The sequence below is a fragment of the Mesoplodon bidens genome (assembly GCF_964165515.1).
Source record: "Mesoplodon bidens genome assembly, chromosome: 8".
In the NCBI taxonomy this organism is placed as follows: domain Eukaryota; kingdom Metazoa; phylum Chordata; class Mammalia; order Artiodactyla; family Ziphiidae; genus Mesoplodon; species Mesoplodon bidens.
Genome location: NC_138165.1, coordinates 38,938,561 through 38,962,432, shown reverse-complemented (window position 1 = coordinate 38,962,432; position 23,872 = coordinate 38,938,561). Strand labels below are relative to the sequence as shown.

Here is a 23,872-nt window from a genome sequence, read left to right as displayed (position 1 = left end):
GTTCCCATTTATTATCACATAGCCACTTTCTTCTATCATTAACATAGTATATTAGTATGATACATTGTCACAGCTAATGATCTCATACTGATACATTATTATTAACCGAAGTCTGTACTTTCTGTTTCTTTGGTTGATACCTAATATGCAGGATCTTAGTCAAGGATACCCTATGACATTTATTTGGCACGTTTCCTTAGGCTCCACTTGGCTCTGATAGTTTCTCAGACTTTCCTTGGTTTTGATGGCCTTGGCAGTTCTGAGGCTACTGTTCCCATGGTTTGTAGGATGCTCCTCTTTGGGGGGTTTGTCTGACGCTTCTCATGATTAGACTGAAGTTGTGAGGAGGTGGACCACAGAGGTAAAGTGCCCTTCTCATCTCATCATGCTGACACTTCAACGTGACTTATCACGGTTTTCGTTCACTGTGTTCACCCGGCCCAGGTAGAGGTTGCCAGGTTTCTCCAGGGTGAAGTTACTCTTTTTCTTACATCCCTCTCCATCCTCTACTCTCTGGAGGGAAGTTGCTATGCACAGCCCCCCATGCAGGGTGGGGACTTGGGCTCCCCACCTTGTGAGTGGAGTATGTACATAAATTATTTGTAATTTTTCTGCCTGAGTGCTTCGTGTCTTCTTCCTCACTTACCTATTTATATCAGTATAGATTCACAGGTAGATGACATGTCAGTGTTGCGCTGTGAGACATCTCACTCAGGCACTCGGCCCTTCTGCCCAACATGTTGCATCGTTGGCTCTCAGGCTGATCAGCCTTCCCCTGGCAAATATGTCAGAATTCTGTTAAGTCCAGCCTAAAATGAGGACAGAGTTGCTGCCTGAGCAGTTTTAATTTATCCATATAAACTGTTAACCACATGTATATTGCCTAAAACCTTAAAAAAAAAAAAAAATTTTCTGGACGTCACGCTCCTAACGGGTTGCAAGCGTTATTGTCTTGGTGGCAAAGAAACACAGTTCTGGATTTTGTCTGGAATTAGTGTTGAAGCAGCGCCACCGTGTGGTAAATGCAGAAGGATTGCCGTGTTCTAGAGACCCATGTCTCTTTCCTGACCCTCGTGGATGTCTAGTAGCTAAAGTACTTGAAGAAAAAAATGTTTTGAGGTTTTTTTTTTGATACTTATTACTTTAATGACTAAATTCCTAAAATTAGGCTACATTTTTAGGAGGTAGAAACAAGTACCAAAAGTGTATACCATTTGACCACCCCGCCTTGCTTTTGGCCAACCTTGGATCTCTACACTTCTCACTTCTCATTCTCCCATTAAAACTCTTAGTACTACTACAATTCACTATCTAAAGTTACAGACCTGGAGCTGCCAAGAAAAAGCTTTCTTAAGAAGTTTTGGTTTTAAGCCAGAGTGTATCTAACACTCAGGTATCAATCGAGAACATTTTACACCTCTCTAGTAGATTAATTCACTTAAGAAAACATGCCAACATAAAAAAAACCCACCTACATTACTTAACATAAAAAGACTACTGAACATTTCTACATGCCATTCTAGTATGTCAGAGTACTTATGTAAACCTAAATTAGTAATGTGTTCATTGAACTGATTTGAAAAAGCCTCATATTTAAACTGCATTACCAGTGTTTACCAAAAATTAGGTACATGTTGTACTACAAAATTAGCCTAATAACAAAAAAAACCACTCCATCTTCCTCCCAGAGAGTTACATTGTGCTGATATCCCATAGACAGTACTATAAAAGGATTTCATTTTTGCAATACACTGGGCTCACAGTGAGTATATTAGTACAGAGACCATGGGTTTAATGTTACTGTAAGAATGTCATTAGTGAAACGTATATAAGGCATGTAGAAAACTAACATTAAAGCTCTTAAGGGGAATGTTCTAAACTGGCAGCTGCTAGAAAAGGTGCCGCTAGGAATAAAAAATATTAAAGAAATTTAGTTTCAGCACATATTAGTTTTTAATGCTTCCACAATGCAATGAACTACTTCTTATAAGTTTCCACTGCTGGAATAATGTACCAAAAGAGAATGGACTTTTGCCCCCTTTAACTACTAGCCCAATCTTAAAAACGGGAGCAGTCACTTACAATCTTCCACACGGTATTTTTAGGAGTAGACTGAGCAGTCAGCAGGAAGTTCTGGTTGAAGTAGTGTTGTCTGTTTCCATCAAACTTCACAGTTCCACTGGTCACCACAAGAACTGTAGTCTGGGCCTGAGTAGCTTGCTCATGAACTGGCTGGCAATCTAGCATATTGACCTGAAACTCACTAGAAGGCAACACGTCAAAAAAATTAGTCAGGGCTTCCAGCCCTGTTACAACATTTCCATTCCATACTAAAGTGGCCTTGTCCAGGGCTTCCCTGGTGGCGCAGCGGTTGAGAATCTGCCTGCCAATGCAGGGGACACGGGTTCGAGCCCTGGTCTGGGAAGATCCCACATGCCGCGGAGCAACTGGGCCCGTGAGCCACAACTACTGAGCCTGCGCGTCTGGAGCCTGTGCTCCACAACAAGAGAGGCCGCGATAGTGAGAGGCCCGCGCACCGTGATGAAGAGTGGCCCCCACCTGCCGCAACTGGAGAGAGCCCTCGCACAGAAACGAAGACCCAACACAGCCAAAAATAAATAAATAAATAAATAAATAAATAAGACCACATATTAAAAAATAAATAAAGTCTTTAAAAAATTGTGGTAAAATATATAAAAATAAATAAATAAAAAAAAAATAAAGTGGCCTTGTCCAGATACAGCCTGGTTAGTGCCTGTCTTCTCTTGTCCATTGTCTCATAGTAAATACTGACAAATTCCTCAGCAGTTTTGCATGCCTGATCTACATAAGTTTTAAACTCCATGGGCGTGGCCATCGGGGAGTTGAAAGCAGCGTGTCCCCACAGTGGCGGATTCACAAAGTCCTGTCATGTCCAGCTCCCTTGGCTGCGGGATGATCAAATACTTAGGAAGACAGAGAAACCCGCCAAACCCACAGAATTCTCTGCCCGCCCATTCTCTCTCGGAAGCAACTCGGTCCACTGTTAAAAGCCGAGTTCTTAAAAAAGAGGCTGATTTCTGACTTTGCCTTTATACATGATTGGGTTTACATAAAAAGTGAACGCTTTAAAGTTAAAATTCCCAGTAGTTATTATTATTATTTTTGGCACATTAACTTAACAATTTTTTTTAAACTTTATTTATTTATTTATGGCTGCTTTGGGTCTTAGTTGCGTCACGAGGGATCTTCATTGCGGCGCACAGCCTTCTCTCTAGTTGTGGCCTGTGGGTTTTCCCTCTCTAGTTGTGGCGCGTGGGCTCCAGAGCACGTGGGCTCTGTAGTTTGCAGCATGCAGGCTCTCTTATTGAGGTGCGCGGGCTTGGTAGTTGTGGCACACGGACTTAGTTTCCCCAGGGCGTGTGGGATCTTCGTTCCCCCAGCAGGGATCGAACCCGCATCCCCTGCATTGGAAGGCAGGTTCTTTACCGCTGGACCACCAGGGAAGTCTCCATTAACTTGTAATGCGTATTTTAAGGTAAGCTTTTTTTCTGATTATTCAAAATTATTTAATAGCTGAGGTATAAAAGTGCAACAGGTTGAAACTCTGCACTTCTGGAGCTTTTATCTTTGGGTGTAGGCAGGTTAGGGACTTATTTTGTTTCATTCTTTTTTGGCCAGATGTTTTAAGAAGTTTAAGGCTGTGTGGAAGTTAGCCAGGGAGCCTGCAAGTGCCCACCATGATGTGTGGGAACGGCGGGGTGGGTGGGGATTAGCAGCCCTCTGCCTCCTGCAATGCTTACATCCATAGGAGGAGCCTTCAGAACGGGAGAGGTGGGAAAGTTTAATATGGCCTGTGGTTGACCTGGGTGGGGGTTAGGGAGTGCTAAGCTGGAGACTAGTGTGACAGCCTGTTAGAGTTGGTTCTAAAGAAAATGAAGAAGCAGTCACTCTTTTTGTTGTAATAAATCAGTGTGTCATCAGGAATTCCAAAAATTTTTTTAAATTTTTATTTATTTTCTTTTATTTATTTTTGGCTGAGTTGTGTCTCCCTTACTGTGCGTGGGCTTTCTCTAGTTGCAGCGAGCAGGGGCTACTCTTTGTTGTGGTGCACGGGCTTCTCATTGCCGTGGCCTCTCTTGCTGCAGAGCACGGGCTCTAAGCGTGCAGGCTTCATTAGTTGTGGCTCGCGGGCTCTAGAGTGCAGGCTCAGCAGTTGTGGCGCACGGGCTCAGTTGCTCCACGGCTTATGGAATCTTCCCCGGCCAGGGCTTGAACCCGGTCCCTTGCATTGGCAGGTGGATTCTTAACCACTGCGCCACCAGGGAAGCCCAGGAATTCCAAATTTAATGTTAATCTTGATCAGCTTTTGAGAGTGAGGTCAAATTGTTGCTTTTGAGGAGAGGGATGGCTATTCACTGGAAAGACCATGAGAGAACTTTCTTAAAAAAAATTGTAATATTTTAAAACTTGATCTAGATTATTTTACATAGATATATACATATGTAAACATTTATCGAGCTGGACACTTACGATCTGTGTGTTTTAATAAATAAAGGGTATTAACATCCATTATTTAACTAAAAAAAATTGTTTTTGCTTTGATGGATAGGAAAAGTTCATAAAGAACTTGAACTGTAACTCAGTTAATGGGGCAGCCCTTCCCTCTGCTGTGTCCTAAACCCAAGACACTAGTAGAAAATTGAACGTTGGAGCTGAGAAGGCTGTGACTGTCTCAGTCATTACAGGGGGTGGCAGCTGTGTCGGGAGGAGATGAGCTCTGCTTGTGGCTCGTCATCTGGCTCCTTGTCAGTGATGTCATGGGTTACCTATGTCATCTGTGAGTGCAATTTGTCCTGTTCAACCTCGAAAGAGATAACAGCTAAGCCCCCAGATATCACTTAGCTGCTGCCCTCTTAGGTTCCCGATGTTTTCAAGAGGTATTTCAGATAATGGAAACCACGTGCGTACAAGTGTGAGCTCCTCACCACAGAGGTCAGAGAAGGACGTTTGCCTCAAGCTCACACACCCGGCCTGTCATGGCTCTCTGGGACTATTAGAGGCCACTCGTGTGTGGCCTGACACACCAGCCTCTGACTGTGCATAGTGAGATTGCAGGCTGCTCCTGACCTGAGAGAGAGCATCTCAGAGCAGAGTGCCTCCTCTGTATAGATGTCAGGAACGTGGAGGAGTTTGTTGGGGTTGCTGACAAGTACACAGCGATGACAGTGAGGACTGCAGTAGCACATGGAAGGTTCTAGAATTTGGCTGGGGGGCCAGAAATGAATGATGGCTAGCTTTGTTGGCCAGCTGGGGGCTGTAGGTGAATTGTGGTAGACTTGGAGTTAAGGAATTTTTTTTCTCCTTTCTCCCTCCCTCCCTCCTTCTTTCCTTCCATCTTGAATTCCTTCCAGTGAGCATTTTGAAAGTGAGAGACTGACTTTAACAATGGTCTCCCCAATGTATAAAACAAGGCTTTCGATGTCTGAGAGCAGCATTTTGTGTACAGATGATGATGTAAGTTTCAGATTACTGTTCATTGTATCGTAGTCAATTTTAAACGTGGCTTTCCATGGCCTTTAAATTCAACTTACAAATCTTACCTTTATAATCTAATTTAAAACCATACATTTAAAACAACTCATATAACTCAATATCAAAAAAACAATCAACCCAAGAAAATGGGCAGAAAACCTGAATAGGTATTTTTCCAAAGAAGATACACCGATGGCCAACAGGCACATGAAAAGATGCTTAACGTCGCTAATTATTAGAGAAATGCCAATCAAAAGTACAATGAGGTATCATCTCACACCTGTCGGAATGGCTATTGTCAAAAAGTCTACAAATAATAAATGCTGGAGAGGGTGTGGAGAAAAGGGAACCCTCGTAAACTGTTGGTGGGAATGTAAATTGGTGCAGCCACTGTGGAGAACAGTACGAAGGTTCCTTAAAAAACTAAGAATAGACCCATATGATCCGGCAGTTCCACTCCTGGGCATATATATCTGGAAAAAGCAAAAACTCCAATTTGAAAAGATGCATGCACCCTAACGTTCATAGCAGAGCTATTTACAATAGCCAAGACATGGAAACAACCCAGGTGTCCATTAAGAGACGATTGGCTTAAGAAGATGTGAGATACATAGATAAGCAACAAGGATTTACTGTATAGCACAGGGAACTATATTCAATATCTTGTAATAACCTATAATGGAATATAATCTGCAAAAAACCTGAATTACTGTGCTGTACACCTGAAACTAGCACAATATTATAAATTGAAGTATAAATACTTAAATTTAAAAGTAATAAAAATAGGAAATATATTGAAGTAAATTTTACTTAAAGCTGAAAATTACCCATTTTAAATAGGAATCACAGAGTTAATCAGTTAGATACTCTGATATGCCACATTTTAAAAACGTTACAAATTCTTTACTACACATACTCCCTGATTATGCCCAGTGGTGCAAACTTAATCTTAACCGTAACACAGTTGTTTTGATACTTTGGGTTTGACTTCTTTTTTCTTCAACTCTTCATTTAATTCTCAACCTTGCTCAGATTGCAGGACAACCAATATGATTGATCAACGGAGGCAAGGTGAGGTTGGGGCCAGGAACTCATGATCTCAGTATGCCCCAGTATTAGGATTAAGTTTGGCTTCAAGAAAAAAAAAATCAAATATGTAGTCGCTTAAACAAGATAAAAATGTGTTTCTCTCTCTCTAGTTAATGGTCTAGAGGTACGTGGCTCGGAGCCTTGGTGAGTTCAAGGTGTCGTCAAGGAACCTAGCTTGGTGCTCATCATTGGTGTTAGTTTCCTGGGGCTACCACAAACTTGGTGGCTTAAAACAACAGAAATTTATTTTCTCACACTTCTGAAGGCTGAAAGTCAGAAATCAAGGTATCAGCAGAATTGCATCCCCTGTGGAGACTAGGGAGAATCGGTTCCTTGCCTCTTCTAGCTTCTGATGGCTCTTAGTATTCCTTGGTTTGTGGCTGCGTCATTCCATTCTCTGTCTCACATGGCCTTCTCTGTGTGTGCTGGTCTGATCCCCCTCTGCCTTTCTTTTTTTTTTTTTTTTTTTTTGCGGCACGCGGGCCTCACTGTCGTGGCCTCTCCCGTTGCGGAGCACAGGCTCCAGACGCACAGGCTCAGCAGCCATGGCTCACGGGCCCAGCCGCTCCGCGGCATGTGGGATCTTCCCGGACCGGGGCACGAACCCATGTCCCCTGCATCAGCAGGCGGACTCTCAACCACTGCGCCACCAGGGAAGCCCTGCCTTTCTTTTATAAGGATACTTGTGATGATTATTGTGATGGCATTTGGGGCCTACCTGGATAATCCAGAATGACGCTTTCATCTCAAAAATCCTTAACCACAGCCACATGGACCACTTTTCCAAATGAAGTAACGTGTACAGATTCTAGGGATTGGGTCCTGGACATACCTTTGGGAGCTGTTATCAGCCTACATTCCCTCTCACCACAAGGTCACCTCAGTGTCCGGTAGGAGTGTTGAGTACCACCTGGTATGTCATCATTTCTGCCAGAAAGGGGCCTCTCCCAGCTGGGTTGGCGCCCTTTAAACAGTCCTTCTTGAATTCCCACCCAACACTCACTTTCCTCTCAGTGGCTGCCAAGAAGGCTAGAAAATGCAGCCTTTTATTCATTTAATGTGCTGTGCTGCTAAAGTGTGATTTTTCAAAAAAGCAAAAGTATGACATGTAAATATAAAAAGGTCCTGTGTCAACAGTTTTATTTAGCTCATTCATTAAGGCAGGAACAAGCAAGACATTAAGACCAGTTTAAATGAGAATTTGTATTACAGGGATTTATAGTCTCTGCCAGACAAAATTCATATGCATTGCTATCAGTTTTTTTGCAATTCGCAGAGCTGTAAAATAGTTCCGTTGATAGGAAGTCAATCAAGAAGAGTACACACCTATGGAATGAGATAGTCTGGAGAGTCTGCTTTACATAAACAAGCCCCAGCACCCCTCTGAAGGGATATCCTGTGATCTCTCATTTCTTTCCAGGTATTGGGTACTTTTAAAACAGTGACCAGTTAAAAACCAGGGCTCTCTTATCAAGGTGCAAAGGGATGATAGATGCTGGGGCTGGCCTCTGGCTGGTTCTGCCTCTCAGTGGGTCAGAGATGTTTACCCAGGATAGAAATTTTGTGCAGTTAGAGTCACTCCCCAGCACAGAATGACACCCTCAGTCAGGCCCACTCTTTTTTAATTAAAAATTTTTTTCACTTTTTTTTTTTTTGCGGTATGCGGGCCTCTCACTGTTGTGGCCTCTCCCGTTGCGGGGCACAGGCTCCGGACGCGCAGGCTCAGCGGCCATGGCTCACGGGCCCAGCCGCTCCGCGGCATGTGGGATCTTCCCGGACCGGGGCACGAACCCGTGTCCCCTGCATCGGCAGGCGGACTCTCAACCACTGCGCCACCAGGGAAGCCCCACTTATTTTTTGATTTACGTAGAATAAAATTATTTTTGCTCCATGAGCTTTGGCAGATACATGGAGTTGTGTAAGCACCACCACAATCAAGCACAGAACAGTTCCTTCACCCCAAAATATTCCCTCATCCTGCCCCTTTGTAGTCAACCCCTACTCCCTGGCAACCACTGATACGTTCTCCAAGACTTTAGTTTGCCTTTTCCAGAATGTCATCTAAATAGAAGCATACATTATACAGCCTTTTGAATCTGGCTTCTTTCACTAAGCATAATACATTTGAAATTCATCCATGTTGTAGTGGGTGTCAATACCTCTTTTTTTCCCCCAATATATTTTTCTTATTGAAGTATAGTTGATTTACAACATTGTGTCTTACCGCTTTACTTTTTATTGCTGAGTAGTATTAATTTATTGCATGGACATACCGTCATTTATCCATTCACTAGTTGAAGGACATTTGAATAGCTTTCAGGGTTTTTTTGGTGATTATGAGTAAATGTGTATGCATGTATTGCTATAAATACATTCATACGGGTTTTTGAGTAAATTTATATTTTCATTTCTCTTGAGTCAGTGCGTAGTTGTGGAATTGCTTGGTGATATGTTAAACATATTAATTTAATTTTATATGAAAATGCCGACTGTTTTCCAAAGTGGTTGTACCATTTTGCATTCCCACCAGCAGTGTAGGAGAGTTCCTATTGATCTGCATCCTCATGAGCAGTTTTTAATCATCAAAAAATTTTTAAAAAAATTTTAGCCATTCTACTAGGTGTGTAGTGGTAGCTCATTGTCCTAACTGGATCTTAATGGTCTCAGTGCAAGCTAGTCAGGTTGTAACTAACATCCAAGGATAATCTTTTAACCTAATCTAATTAAACTCATAAAGTCTCCTTCTATCCAGGGTAACCATTAGAGATATTTCTCTGTATAAACTGTTGGATCCTGCATCTCTCTCACCTTTCCTTGCCCTTGATCTTGGCACCCTGAGCATAGGTAGAAGGGTTAACTTTACACAGATATGACAGGATGGGTGCCATTGCAAGTGCGTGTGAGGACGGAGCTGAGGAGAGTTTCAGGTGTTTCCTTCTGTTGCCATTATCTTTGTGACATAGGACCCGAGGGTTCCTGCAGAGGCGGGAGGGTGGGGTGTGTGTGTGCACCAGAGCTTTGTTTGAGGAGGATGGGCAAGTCTGGACCTGGGCCCTGAGGAGGATGGATTGCTGCTGCGTGAGACAGGACTACTCTTCTCCTGCCCTCTCCAGGATGGTTTAGGAGGGTCATGGAGCACCTGCCAACAGGTGGGACCTCTGGATAGACTGGAACTCATGCTCTTTCCTCCCACCCCATCCCTTCCCCCACAGATCTCCTGCCCTTGGCAAAAAGAATGAATGAGGGTTAGAACAGGATTCCGCAGTAGCCACTGTACTGAATGAATATTTGAAAAAATAACCCCGAATCATAAAAGTTATTAGTTTATAGCAAATACGTATAATTTATTCAAAAAGCAGAAAGGAACTTTTTCTTGTCAAAATTAACATTTGTGTACCTACTGAGTACATGACACTTTGTGGAAGCCAACAAAAGAGGCATGGCTTTCTTCCTTCAGCTGCCTTTTTGTTTGTTTGTTTGTTTGTTTTTTGTTTTTTTTTGCGTTTACGTGGGCCTCTCACTGTTGTGGCCTCTCTCGTTGCGGAGCACAGGCTCCGGACGCGCAGGTTCAGCGGCCATGGCTCACGGGCCCAGCCGCTCCATGGCATATGGGATCCTCCCCGACTGGGGCAAGAACCCGTGTCCCCTGCATCGGCAGGCGGACTCTCAACCACTGCGCCACCAGGGAAGCCCCTTCAGCTGCTTTTATTCTGTGTGGGAATGGAAAAAGTAAATCACTCTGTCTCCCACCTCTGTGCAGGCCCTCTGGGAGGAAGTGATGCCACCCCTCCGGCCCAGTTCAGGTCCCATCTCTTCCCTCTACTGTTTTCCCCAGTCACTTAACACTGTCGGCTGGGCAGCTCTTTCTGTCTAATCTTCTTATTTGATTGGAAGCTGCCTCAGGGCATGGACAAGGTTCTGCATTGCTAACCCCTGTGGTGGATTTCAAACCTGAGTATCAGAATCATCCCAGTGCTCTGGGGTGGGGCTGAGAATTTGCATTTCTAACAAGATCCCAGGTGGTGCTGTTGCTGCCCGTCCAGGGATCACACTTTGAACCCTCAGGGAAAGAAAGTTCTCGAGGGCCCTGCCTCCCTGTTTCTGGGGTCTTTACTTCATCACGCAGCACAGGGCTCATCTCCTGCTTAATATCAGGAGAACTCCTTCCCCCTTATGGGCTCCTTCCCTAGTTCCTTAGAGAAACTGAAATGATTCCAGGAAGGACTCCGATCTTTTTTCTAGGGACATCTTAGAACCAAAGTTTGTGGTTATTCATTTATTTGTGATGGTTTGGTTAGTGATTCTTACTAGCAAAACAAAACCAACTTCAGGTATTAGATTCTTTATGGTAAATTATAACTACTACCAGTAGTTACAAGACGTGAGGGCTAGAGTTTTCCTCCCTGTAAACTCACTCAGGTATGAATGAAAACAAGGGTCAGATGGCATTCTGCCCATATAGAGGTTTATTAGCAGTCTGGCACAATGCAGTCATATCGCCTGTTTTATATGCCTAGTAAAGTTCCAGCTCTGTCCTTTTAGAAGGGTCGCTGCCCTGATGGCACCTCACATTCAGTGTTTACCTGTAGCAAGTATGGCAGCATTTCATGGACAACATGTTAGTTTTCTACTGTAGCCCTAAGAAATTACTACAAATATATCAGCTTAAAACAAATTGATTATATTACAGTTTTGTGGGTTGGAAGTCCAGGCACAGCCTGGCACAGTGGGTTCTCTGCTCTGGGTTTCACAAGGCCCAGCTTATGATGTTGCTGGGACTGCATTCCTTTCTGGGGCTCAGGGGATGAAATATTCCTGAACTCATTCAGGCTGGCTGAGTTCAGTGCCACATGGCTGTAGGACTGAGGTCCTCATTTCCTTGCTGGCTCTTGGCTAGGTGTCATTCTCAACTTCTAGAGGCTGCCTGCATTCCTTTGCATGTGGCCCCCTTCCTCCCATCTTCAAAACTAGCAACATGCCAAGTCCAGAAGGGCTGAATCCTTCTGAGGCTTTGAGTCTCTCTGACCATCTCCACTGCCTTCTGTCTCATTTCACCTCATACTCTTAACTCAGATTGCACTGACTTGCTACCCTTCTCTCCTTACACAAGGCCCCAGGCCCTTGTAAAAAGGCTTCTGGAAGTTCTGAAAGCCCCCTAGGGGACACATCACGTGTATTCATGAGATGAAGACTGACTTCAGTCTTCCTCTTCTGCTTTTAAGGGTTCGTGTGATTACATGGGGCCCACTCAGTAATCCAGAATGATCTCTCTAGTTGAAGGTCAGCTGGTTAGTAACCTTAATTCTTTTTTTTTTAATTTATTTATTTTATTTATTTTTATTTTTGGCTGTGTTGGGTCTTGGTTGCTGCGCGCAGTCTTTCTCTAGTTGCGGCGAGCCGGGGCTACTCTTCGTTTTGGTGCGCGGACTCATTGTGGTGGCTTCTCTTGTTGTGGAGCACGGGCTCTAGGCGTGCGGGCTTCAGTAGTTGCAGCACTTTGGGCTCGGTAGTTGTGACTCGCAAGTCCTGGAGCGCAGGCCCAGTAGTTGTGGCGCACAGGCTTAGTTGCTCCGTGGCATGTGGGATCTTCCGGGACCAGGGCTCGAACCCGTGTTCCCTGCGTTGACAGGCGGATTCTTAACCACTGTGCCATGAGGGAAGCCCAGTAACCTTAATTCTTAATCCCACCTGCAGACCCCCATTCACAGTAATACCTGGATTGTGTTTGATTCAATAATCAGGGCCTGGGAATCTTGGAGTGACATCTTTGGAGTTCTCCCTATCACAGACAGAACTTCAGTTATCCTGACATTTTTGAATCAGAGGCCAAATAATTCCCTGGAATTAGCAGCTGGACCTCCAGCCACTTACTTACCAAGCCTATGGCACATCTGTGAGGGCCGGCTAGATTTTTATCTGCCTGGGTCATACATGGGCCAGGGTGCTTCTGTGATATTTCTAGTCTATCCTCTTTCCTCAAATACCATGAATTCACCACTGAAAAGAGGTTTCCAGCAACTATAATACTAAATAACAAAGTTAGTAATTTAACTTGTGTGAAATTCCATTTCTAACCTCCAGGGTGCTAATTAGCGTAACCGTGGTGCTGGTTGCTGATAAGGATGGCTAGCTGACCAACTTGGACTTGTGGCCTTAGCTGTTGTGTGTGGCCTTCTGATTAAAAGCTAGTTAACTATTCCAGGAGCCTGTATTCCAGATTAAGACAAGTAATTGCCCTCAGGCAGGAGATTAAAGGCAACGGACAGACACACATTTATATCACACTGTTTATGTTGAAGTGTTTTTTTTTTTTTTTCTTTTTGAGATACACGGGCCTCTCACTGTTGTGGCCTCTCCTGTTGCGGAGCACAGGCTCCAGACGCGCAGGCTCAGCGGCCATGGCTCACGGGCCCAGCCGCTCCGTGGCATGTGGGATCCTCCCGGACCGGGGCACGAACCCGTGTCCCCTGCATTGGCAGGCAGACTCTCAACCACTGCGCCACCAGGGAAGCCCTGTTGAAGTGTTTTGAAATAAAATTCAGACGCTGTGCTAAAGACTCTTGTCCCCTCAGCTGAGAGCTTCGGGGAGGTGCCGTCACATCTTGTTGTCACCCTGTGCCTGGCACGCAGTGGATGTGCAACAGATACTTGTTGAGTAAATAAATAAGGTGAATGCATGCATTTCCATGCTGTAATACATGAAAACTTAGATACAGTGTAGGAACAGCATGGCAGACAAAGTGCATTGGGAGAAAGTGGAAACATTGCTCAGGGTACTTTGAACTGAGGATTTATTGTATTCATGGTGCTGTAAGCATGCACTCTGCAAGCTGAGACTTGCAAATCTTTGCCAACATTTATTTTAACGATGCTTTATTGAAAGGGGGATGGCTCCATTTCGATAGACTCTTTTCCTACTAGATTTAAGTGCCTTAATGGCAGTGCACGTTTACATCGCACGGTGCCTGTGCATCGCATGAGTAAATAAAGGCTGTCCACCCTTCTCAGTGCACTCTTACAAAAAATAAGGTATTCAAAATAAGAAAAAGGAGGCCTAATGAGAGTAATGTCAGGTAACTTTCGTATTTCGTTACCCATTTTTTCCCTCTTGCCTTCTGCTTTTTTTCTTCCCTAGAATTAGCAGTCTGAATTTCCCCAGGCCTCACCTGTCTTTGGGTAATGAGGTTACAGGAGTAATAACTCAGATTACACTGACTTGTTGCCCACCTCTCTTCACACAAGGTCCCAGGCCCTTGTAAAAGTGTTTCTGGAAGCTTTGGGAAGCTCCCCAGGGGCACGTCATGTGTTCACGACCAGGGATGCTCTGGCCGCTGGGGCGGCTGGTGCTTCTCTCCCGGAGCCCTGCCCCACATCAGCTCCCGGTACCCAGGTGTTATTCCCTGGAGCTGAGTCCGTTCAAGTAGCATTTTGGGGTTTTATTTACAGCCTCTCTGCTGCTGCTTGTAGGAGAAATCCAAGTGATGGATGACACACTGTGCTTGAAATTGCCCTCCCCTTGGGCCGAGGCTTTCTGACTGAGTCAGTTCATCATTTGGCTTCTTCTTCCTCAAAGTGAATCTTCCCAAGAGGCTCTCACCCCCCATATAGGCTTGTGGGCAGTGTGCCAGTTCACCTGCCCAGCCTCACCACGGCGTGGGACAAAGTGGTCAGAGGCAAGGCCAGGTTCCCTCCATCCCATAAACTTAGGCTAAGTCTTCCCCTTTCTCAGTCCCAAAGGGCGTCTCTCCCTCTCCCCACAATGCTTGCTTTTGGGTGTAGGGGAGGGAGAAGGGCCAGACTTTGGAAGCTCTGTGCAGGTATTGTGCTCTTTAAAAATCCAAGACTGTGATCTGATCGTTTACCACAGTTTACCATTTCTTATTGACTATTTAATGACGTCTGCCCTAGTGATAAAGGTACCCCCGCCCTCCCCGCCCCCCGCGAAAGGAATCCTCTTCCTCATCCTTTTTATTTTTCTTATCTTGTAAACATTTCCCAGTGTGAGATGAAAACTCAGACCAGATAAAATCAACAGGAACCTTTACTGTGAAAGTTCAAGATGGTAAAAAAAAAAAAAAAAAAAAAAAAAAAAAAATTCTCTAAAATGATTGATAACACAGGAGGGTCACTTTTCATAGTCTCCAGATGTCGTGAAAAATGTAAGATCTGCTTTAAATGCAGTAAGTAGCCTCAGGTGTTCTGTGTCCCAAATTTTGCTTTCACACACATATATATATATATATACATATATATATATAAATATAAATAAAATTATTTTTAACTGAAGCATTCAGAAATGAGAAGTAACCCCTGCCCTTCTCTCTCTCTCACTGCCTAGAGATAAAGCCCAGTTTGGTTTATTTCTGCCATTCCTTTAAAAAAAATATTCCTTATATGGTCGTTTCTAAGCAGCAAAATAGTCAGCTGTGTGATTAAAATGTCAAAAGGAGTAGGAAAACTGGCCACTGGGAAAAGTGTATTTGGAGATTTACATAAAGGCAGGAAAGGCACCAGGGAGAAGGCTGTGCTCCAGGTTGTAGACCGATTTGATTGATGGAGATTGCCCCTCCCCCACCTCCAGCTGACACAAGCCCTTCTGTACAGTGCAAGGAGCTTGCAGGAGCTCTTCTGTGCCGGCTGCCTACTGGGTACCTCTGTAACCTCTTTGGGGGCACACTGTATGTTTCTCTTCATCTTGAGAGCCCTTTATCTTTAAATTTGAGAGCCCCCTTCCCCTGTATCACAGAGTAGAGAATGGGGGGCAGAGGAGGTGGGGAATCGGGATGAGGAAAGGGATCCAGAGTATGAACTGGGTGTAATTTATGGTCAAGAACAATTCCCGTTTATCTTAAACCTTGTAAACTGGGCAAGTTGGTGCCCCATCCATGGCCCTAGACCCTGCTCAGACCCTGCCAGAAGGGTGGTCTTCCTTAGAGGTCCCGCCTGTGGTGACCTGTGCTTTGCATACTTGATACCTTTGCTACCAAAGTATGGCCCATGGTCCTGACTATACCTGATAAGTGCATCAAAATCTGCATCTTGACAAGACCCCCACGGCATTCTTATGCCCAGTTAAGCTTGAAAAGTGCTTTATACCAGTGTCTTGGGTCCCCAGGAGTGACTGGGTGGCAAGGCCAGTGAGACAAGGAAGCACATTGGCTTCTGGATGAGCCCATTTTCAAGCTAATACCTGACAGTCTTGTTTTTAAGAGCCTCTTGCCTTAAACAGTTAGGAGCCCACATACCATGCTTTCTGGGTAATTATTATTGTATTATTGGATTCTGGTTAATTTGGGGGGATTAACATGAGGGCACTTGGTTTACATAAAGAGGGGAAGTTATTTTAGGTAGTTTATGCTTGGGAATGTTGAGCATTTCATTGTAAACAAAAGCTGTGTGTAGAAAGGTGCTGGGCAGTAGTTTCCCCTGAGTAAGGGGGGTGTTAGGGGGATGGATTTTTCAGTTTTGATCTCTGTTGATAAAGAATGTGGCCACTTCATTTAGAAGGGGTTTTTCATTTCAGTGGCATAGAACTCAGTGCCATTGTGGCTTAATAGACGGCAGATTAGTGTAAGACCAGTGATTACAGTGGGTCTTAAGTGGTGTGGCCTCGGTTGTCTGTCCTGCAGTCAGTCTGGTCAGCTGACCACCTCACTAGACCCTGAAGGCCCTTGTTATAGGACCCCCTATGTAGTGGAAACAGTAGCTCTTCTCTTTCTGGAGGGTGTACCTCCTATTAACCCTGATTCCTCAGGGTTTCTCTTTTAACCTGTTATTGTTATTTTCTTTTAGAGTAGGGTCTTTCCTTGAGTGTCTGATAATTTTAGTTTGTAAGTAAGTGCAAGGTACTAAAAAGCTGATTAAAAGGTGAGAGAGAGAGAGAGAGAGAGAGAGAGAGTGTGTGTGTGTGTGTGTGTGTGTGTCAGGCTTTACGGTAGCGTGATTGGTCAGGGATCCACCATTTCTTTGAGGGCTTGTCCCCAACTGTTTCTCGTCCCAGGGAGGAATCCTCTAATCTATTCCTGCTTGGTGTGCAAGCTTGCTGTCAGCATTTTCACAGCTGGGGCAGGGGGTGTGGAGAGATGCATCTGGGGCCCACCAATCCACATGGAGAATTTTTCTTAAGGCCAGTGTTTTAGTGTAGCACTCAAGAGTTTAGCTGTTGAATCTCCATGGTCTTGGAATTCAGCCTTTCCAGGGGAAAAGCTCTGCTTCCAGGATGAAGGAGGGAATGCTTCCTGGTTTGGGAAGGGGTTCTATGGGTCTTACTCTCCCTTCAATAGATTTCCAACCCATGGTCCTGCGTTCAGCCCTGCCGCACCCCTGCCTTCAGAGGTGTCTGCTGTCTAGGAGGCTGAGCCCTTCCTCCCCCGACCCCCAGCCCTAACCTTTTCTGCTGTGCTTCATCCATGCTTCTCGGCAGTCTGTTTCCACTTTCAGAAGTTTGGTTTCTTGCCTGTGGTTGTCTTCTTTTCCCACTGGTCTCTCTTAAATCCCTTTACTGCAACTTTAATGGTGTTTTGAAAGGGAGTGAGGGCAAATGAGTGTTCATCTGCTGTGTTTAATGGAAAGTGCCCAAAGAGTCTCTAACGAGCGATTGAGGGGGAAAGAAGAAAACCTCTGTAGTTATAAATTTATCTGGTTTTATAGCATTTGAGGTTCAGCTGTTTGTGAAAAGCAATTTAAATAAAAGGATCATGTTGGAGAGCAGTGGTTTATATTCACTTCGTAATATTTCAACTCTTAGTAAAAGGGGAGATCAGAGACAAGTGAGTATGAATAAAAGATTTGCTGAATGTATAGCCAAGACCTGTGGATTTGGTGGTGGAAGGTTCCACTGCCCTGGCCTTTTCTAGAATTGCCTATTTAATCTAAATTTCCTAGTTTGATAAGTGCTGAATGGTGATTCAGTACATGGGCTTCAAACCTGCACAGACCACAAAACCATTTGAATTCCTGCTTTGCCATGTGTGGGCCATGAGCAAATTGTTCCACTGATTTGAGCCTCAGCTTCCTGACCTAGAAATGGGGGAAATAGTGCTTTTCTCCCAAAGTTATTTGGATCGAATGAATTAATGTATGTAAGTGCTTAGCCTTGTGTGGTCACTGAATACAGTTGTATTTACTTTGTTACATTCTAGGTCTCCTTTTGTCTCCAGCCTCACAGGTTGCTATGCCAGGCACTGTGCCAAGTGTGGGAACCTGAGAGACCTGCCCTCTGCTTTCAGGATTTTCCCCTTAGAGCTGAACTCTCCCTCATTCATCGTTTAGCTCTGGGAGGTACTGAGGTCCGAACTGGAGAGGGAGGGAGACTATATTTGAACCTAGGTCTGCCCAGGTCTAGAGGTTCTGCTCTTTTTTTTTAAATTAATTTTTATTGTAGTATAGTTGTATACAACATTGTATAGTTACAATGTTGTGTTAGTTTCTGCTGTATGTACAGCAAAGTGAATCAGTTACACATACACATATATCCACTCTTTCTTAGATTCTTTTCCCATGTGGGTCATTACGGAGTACTGAGTAGAGTTCCCTGTGCTATACTGTAGGTTCTTACTAGTTGTCTGTTTTATGTATAGTAGTGTGTATATGTCAATCCTAATCTCCCAATTTATCCCTCGCCCCCTTACCTCTTGGTAACCGTAAGTTTGTTTTCTACATCTGTGACTCTATTTCTGTTTTGTAAATAAGTTCATTTGTACCATTTTTTAGATTCCACATTTAAGCAATATCGTGATATTTGTCTTTTTCTGTCTGACTTACTTCACTCAGTATGACAATCTCTAGGTCCATCCATGTGGACCTTGTAATGCATGGCATCCATGGCATCCATGTAATGCAGATGGCATTAGTTCATTCTTTTTTTGGCTGAGTAATATTCCATCGTGTGTATGTACCACATCTTCTTTATCCATTCTAGAGGCTCTACTCTTAACACTGTCTCCTTAGTGTTGAGTATTTCTTACAGTGAGGGGTTGGCCTCTGAGTAGAACACAGTTACAGACAAACAGATGGGCATAGATGCTTTCTGAAGGCTCTGGGTGACATTGAGGTTCACATTCTAACCATTCCTAACAACAGCTGTACATCCATGTGAAATAGCCCCCATTTGAAGAGAGTGCTTATTATTAGAGAACATCTTTGAAGGATGTGTGGCGTAGGTAGATTGCCTGGAAGTAGATCTATTTAGATTGGTTATTACTATACGCTGAGGAGTTAAGGTGAACAGAATCTTACAGGTACTTCATGAGTGGTGCATGGTTGCTGGTTGGGGCAATGTGAATCATTGGACGATAATAATAAAAGGCTTTAGCTCCCTTGAGTTCTTTAAATGGAGGAGAGCAGATGATGAGAAAAAGATGCCCTTGATCTCTTTTTTTTTTGTGTGCTACGCGGGCCTCTCACTGTTGTGGCCTCTCCCATTGCGGAGCACAGGCTCCGGACATGCAGGCTCAGCGGCCATGGCTCACGGGCCCAGCCGCTCCGCGGCATGTGGGATCTTCCCGGACCGGGGCGTGAACCCACGTCCCCTGCATCGGCAGGCAGACTCTCAGCCACTGCGCCACCAGGGAAGCCCCTTGCCCTTGATCTCTTTTACCATAGGGAGTAGGTTGGGAACCAAGAGTGTGGAACGGTTCTCGTATTTGTCCATTCCTGCCTGCCCTATTCAAGCTCTTCTTCCAAGTTGCTGTGTCCTTCACAGCAAATATCATTGTTTCCCCTTGCCCCCCCAGTCTTTCCCTTCATGCATATTTATATATGGATAAGTGTGTATTTTTGATGAAATCTCAATTGTATTTTGTGTACTGTTGTATAGCTTACATTTTCCACTTAATTTTCCTTCTCTCCACCCCTCCCCCCCCAACCATTCCACTTTAACCTTTAAAAACATTCCCTTTCTGACAGGGTTAAATCAATTATGAAGACAACCATATGGTTAAATACTACATTAACCATTTTAGAACCATGATTTCTAAAGTCTGAAATAATACCCCTATCTGTCAAGCTCTATAAGCTTCTTTGATAATGCAGCCTATTTTCAGATGTGGTACATTATAACTGGCTGGGAATTATTAGAGTGTTTTTATAGTAGTGTAGATGCTTTTGCAGTAAACCTTTAGGTGGCAGCACTTTCACCGTAAACCACATTCTGAACAGAATTTCTCAGATGCATAAGATGTTTGACACAGAAGGATGCTCAGAATCCACCTGACTTACCCCTTCAGTGTGCAGTGATGGAGCTGAGGACCTGGGAGGGGCAGGGCTGTGGCTCAGGGTTGAGCAGGAGGGAGATCTGTGAACCACTGTCTGGCACTCTTCCTCCACCCTTTCTCTTACTGATGTGAAATGTTGCCTGTCTCTGTGGCATTGTTAAAAGCACACTTTAAGTATAAGGCAACCAAGGAAAATAAGAGTCAAGTGGATGATTCTGGACCAAAATGTAATGGGCTGTTTGAAAGGACCAGACAGAATAGGCAGTCTTTTTTTTTTTAAGCAGCTTTATTTAGATATGATTCACATACCATACAGTTCACTCATTTGAAGTGTACACTGCAGCAGTTTTTAGTATATTCACAAGTTTTTGCAACCATCAGCACAACCTAATTTTAGTCCATTTTTATCACCGCAGACCCCTTAGCCATCATCACCCCACAAGCCCGCACATCCTCCAGTCCCTGGCAACCATTCATATTTTGTTTCTATAAATTTGCCTATTCTAGATATTCCATATGAATGGAGTGACATAACATGTGGTCTTTGAGGACTGGCTTCTTTTACTTAATTTTTTACTTTATTTTTTTTTGGCTGCAACGCGTGGCATGTGGGATCTCAGTTCCCTCGTGACCAGGGATCGGACCCACGTCCCCTGCATTGGAAGCACAGAGTCTTAGCTACTGGACCGCCTGGGAAGTCCCTGGCTTCTTTTACTTATCAAAATATTTTCAGGCGTTGTCCATGTTGTAGCATGAATAAGTACTTCATTTCTTTTTATTGCCCAGTAATGTTACATTGTATGAATATATCACATTTTGTTGTCAGTTGATGGACATTTGGCTATTATGAATAATGCTGCTACAAGCATTCATGTACAGATTTTTGTCTGAACATACATTTACATAGAAGTGGATTTGTTGGGCCATATGATAACTCTATATGTGTAAACTTCTGGGGAACCACCCAGCTGTTTTCCAAAGTGGCTGCGTGTGTGCATTGCCACCAGCAACGTGTGAGGGTTCCATTCGTTCTAATTCAGAATTCCAGATTTTCTGATGATAAGTTGGGGATGAAGGGGAGGTGAGAGAGATGATTCTCAGGCTCTCTTGTGTCCCCGAATCGTATGCCGGACTGCCTGTTCTGCCTTTCCGAAGATAGCTGTGTCAGCTACTAAGAAACCAGCCGGCTTCCCTGCCCCACACAATTGCTTTGCGTCACCAGGCTGATAAAATGCCTGCGGTCTGTGGCCGCGCAGAGCATACCGATGTTGTAGCCTGGTTGTTTGTAATCCTTGCCTCCTGACTTGGGAGATACCAGCAACCTGATCATCTTGGTCCCAGTTAGAGGAAAAATTCCAAATAAAAAACCCTTTGCCACAAGCCGTCCAGGTCTGGACATGTCAAAATCACTTATGTGACATACACCAAAGACAGCTGTAGAGACTGCACAGCAAAAGAGCAGCTTTTGTTTTTGTCAGAGTTTATATTCTCCAAGCTGAGCTTTTATAGCCCTTTCTTTGGCAGCCCAGACTGGACGTTCTTACATCTGTACTGAAATGACAGTGTGTGTGTTCAAGGGAGGGGAAGGGGCCGGCTCTTCCTTTAGGCCTATCTGGGTCCTGGTGAGGACACACACTGTACATTCTGAAGCTTTGTTTGCAGCTGGAAAAAATTAGCCACACTCAGATCTTTCCCGCTGCAGGTCCTGTCAGGAAGCCCAAGTATGTGGAAAGCCCCAGAGTGCCTGGAGATACAGTCATAATCCCGTTCCGAGACGTGCCCAAGCCAACAGAGCCCAGTGAAAATGGTAAGAATATGTTTTCAATGATTTTCCCCCTTAAAGATTTTACACCATGACACTCCACTTCTGAATGAAACTTGAGTGCCTCTTGCAGGAATGCTTTGCTAAACTGAATGTATCTGGGAGGTGGTTTTCCTTGGGCAGTTATAGAGATCTGTTTAGTTAATGTAAATTCTTGGGATTATGTACACAGTGTAGGAATAGTTGAGTGGGTGCATATGCATTGTTTACAGGTTGAGACTTAACTTCCTGTCAATTTTGACCTTCCTGGTTCGGGGGGACATGAAAAGCCAGCCAGTAGACTGCTTCCAAGATTTTGTTTTGTTTTGTTTTTTAGTGCTCCGTCGTTTTAGAATATTCAACAGCAGGCTTTGGCTGAAAAGCTGAAACTGTAGCTAGACAAAGCTTATAATAACTAGCTTTCTTAGAAGCATTTGGTAGCTTTTGAAAGCTGCTTATTTTTTTTTTAAACATCAAAAGTTTTTCTTTAGAGAATGTTGAAGTAGAGGCAAAAAAATATCCAAATTGCTTGAAACTTTTCATGAAGACACTTTATATTTTGCCTTTTTCCCTATATCTGGAAATACATGTAACAGACGTTACATACTCTAGCATTTCGTAGATGTATTAATAGTTCTTTATTTTTTTTAATCGATTCCAGAATGTACCTGTTTGTTTCTTTCTCTGGGGTGGGGGGTTGTGTCCCCAACTCACAACTCTAAGGTCTTTAATTTATGTGTTTTGAACGTACATCCTGTTTTCCTGCAGAAACACGTGGTTAAGAATCCTGGCATATGTAGAGGAGCCTGTTGTACCCCCAATATGGACACAAGTTTATGTAGTAATGCTGAAAGAGAAAACTCACCCATATTTCCACCTTGGAAGACCTGGCATCCTCCTCTCCCTAATTGTGGGTGGAGAGGGATATAGCTTCTTTATGTTCTACCACTGTATGTGCATTTCATGTTTCTGCTGAGGCATAGGAGGGAGTGGGTACGAAGTATGGGACATAGTAGGAACATGGAGTGGGGTGTTAGTGGTGGTGGTGAAAATAAAACTAAAAAAGAGCTGAGTGTGAGGGGTTGACAGAAGATGAAAATCAAGAAGAGGAGTTTGGAGTGGGCGGGGGTCGAGATGGGACCAGGAGCTGAGCATTCTGGGCAGGGAAGAGATGCTGCTGCCTGCATCTTGGCATGAGAAATGCCACTCTTTTTCGTTCTGTCCAGGCACCCAGCCGTTTGGTTTAGGTAAGAGGTTCTCAGTAGGATTTGTGCTGAGGAGGGGCAGGGCACCAGGTGTGTGGTGGTGCAGAGGGGAGGGTCCACAGTGCTGTCTGGTCAGGATAGCCGGAAACCCTGCAGACACGAGGACCCTCCTGGTTGTGAATTCACATGTGCAGGGTGTCTGTGGGTCAGTCTTCTCGCTCATTTCTATTCTGGGTGTCAAAAAGAAAGTGAAAACCTGTTCCTCTGAAGCGAATATCAATAATCTGAATTTACTGAGCTGTCTGCCCATTTCAGAATAAGCCTGCCCCCCTTTACCCTCATCCCCACCTGCCTTTGGAGTCCTGGTTGGCTATGCCCCTGGCATTTGACTGGTGTGGACTCCATTATGTGACGCCTTCCTCGGTGGCCAGGAGTCCTGTTGACATCCTGTCTAGGGTTTAGGGCTCCCCCTGGGGCAAGAATGAGGACAAATTTGGGACTTTTATTGGGCAAAGAAAAGAGGTTATAAAATAGTTCCCGCTGTCAACTTTTCTCCCCTTGCCCAAGGCAGAATTGGCTTTCATAGGGGAGGAGGTATTCTTATGCTTGGCTGCCAGCTGAGCTAAATTCAAGCAGAGTGATTGATATTGTTGGTGTAGCCTGCAGTCTGCAGATGTGCTTACTCTCGAGACCCTAACTCCTGGATTCAGCATCATCAGTCTCCATGGGGACTGAAATTATGACATACCCGGGCTGCAAATACACACCAGGAGTTTCCAGAAGTTTCACCTAGAGTTAAGAAGAAGGGTACATTTCCCCTTTTTTGGGCGTTGGGGAAAGGGGCGTAGTTCATGCTTGTGGGCACATGGTCTTTCGTGGCTAGCCACGAAGCCGGTGGAAGCCCCAGGAGAGTTATCGGTTGGTTGATGAAGAGGTGTTTGCCTAACAAAATTTAACTTGATGATTAGTAAACGATGGTGTGTTTTGTAATCCCCATGGAATCCTTTACATTTCAATGGGGTTAATTAAGTTTGCCATATTAAAGTACA

The 23,872-nt window shown here is 44.2% G+C and overlaps 2 protein-coding genes across 5 annotated transcripts in view; one reads left to right on the top strand and one right to left on the bottom strand.

Moving 5' to 3' along the window:
• Nucleotides 1-23,872, top strand: part of TANC1 (tetratricopeptide repeat, ankyrin repeat and coiled-coil containing 1) — a 235,869-nt gene that overhangs the window by 121,427 nt on the left and 90,570 nt on the right. For all 4 annotated transcript variants that reach the window (XM_081242562.1, XM_081242563.1, XM_081242564.1 and 1 more), the window contains one exon: nt 21,520-21,624. In XM_081242562.1, coding sequence (XP_081098688.1) covers nt 21,520-21,624 — 105 coding nt within the window. The remainder of the gene's footprint in view (nt 1-21,519; nt 21,625-23,872) is intronic.
• LOC308621772 (NTF2-related export protein 2-like) lies at nt 2,059-9,491 on the bottom strand (the record flags this gene model as incomplete). Its single annotated transcript, XM_081242513.1, has 2 exons — nt 2,059-2,383; nt 9,412-9,491. The coding sequence occupies 2 exons, from the start codon at nt 9,489-9,491 to the stop codon at nt 2,059-2,061; spliced, it is 405 nt and encodes a 134-aa protein (XP_081098639.1).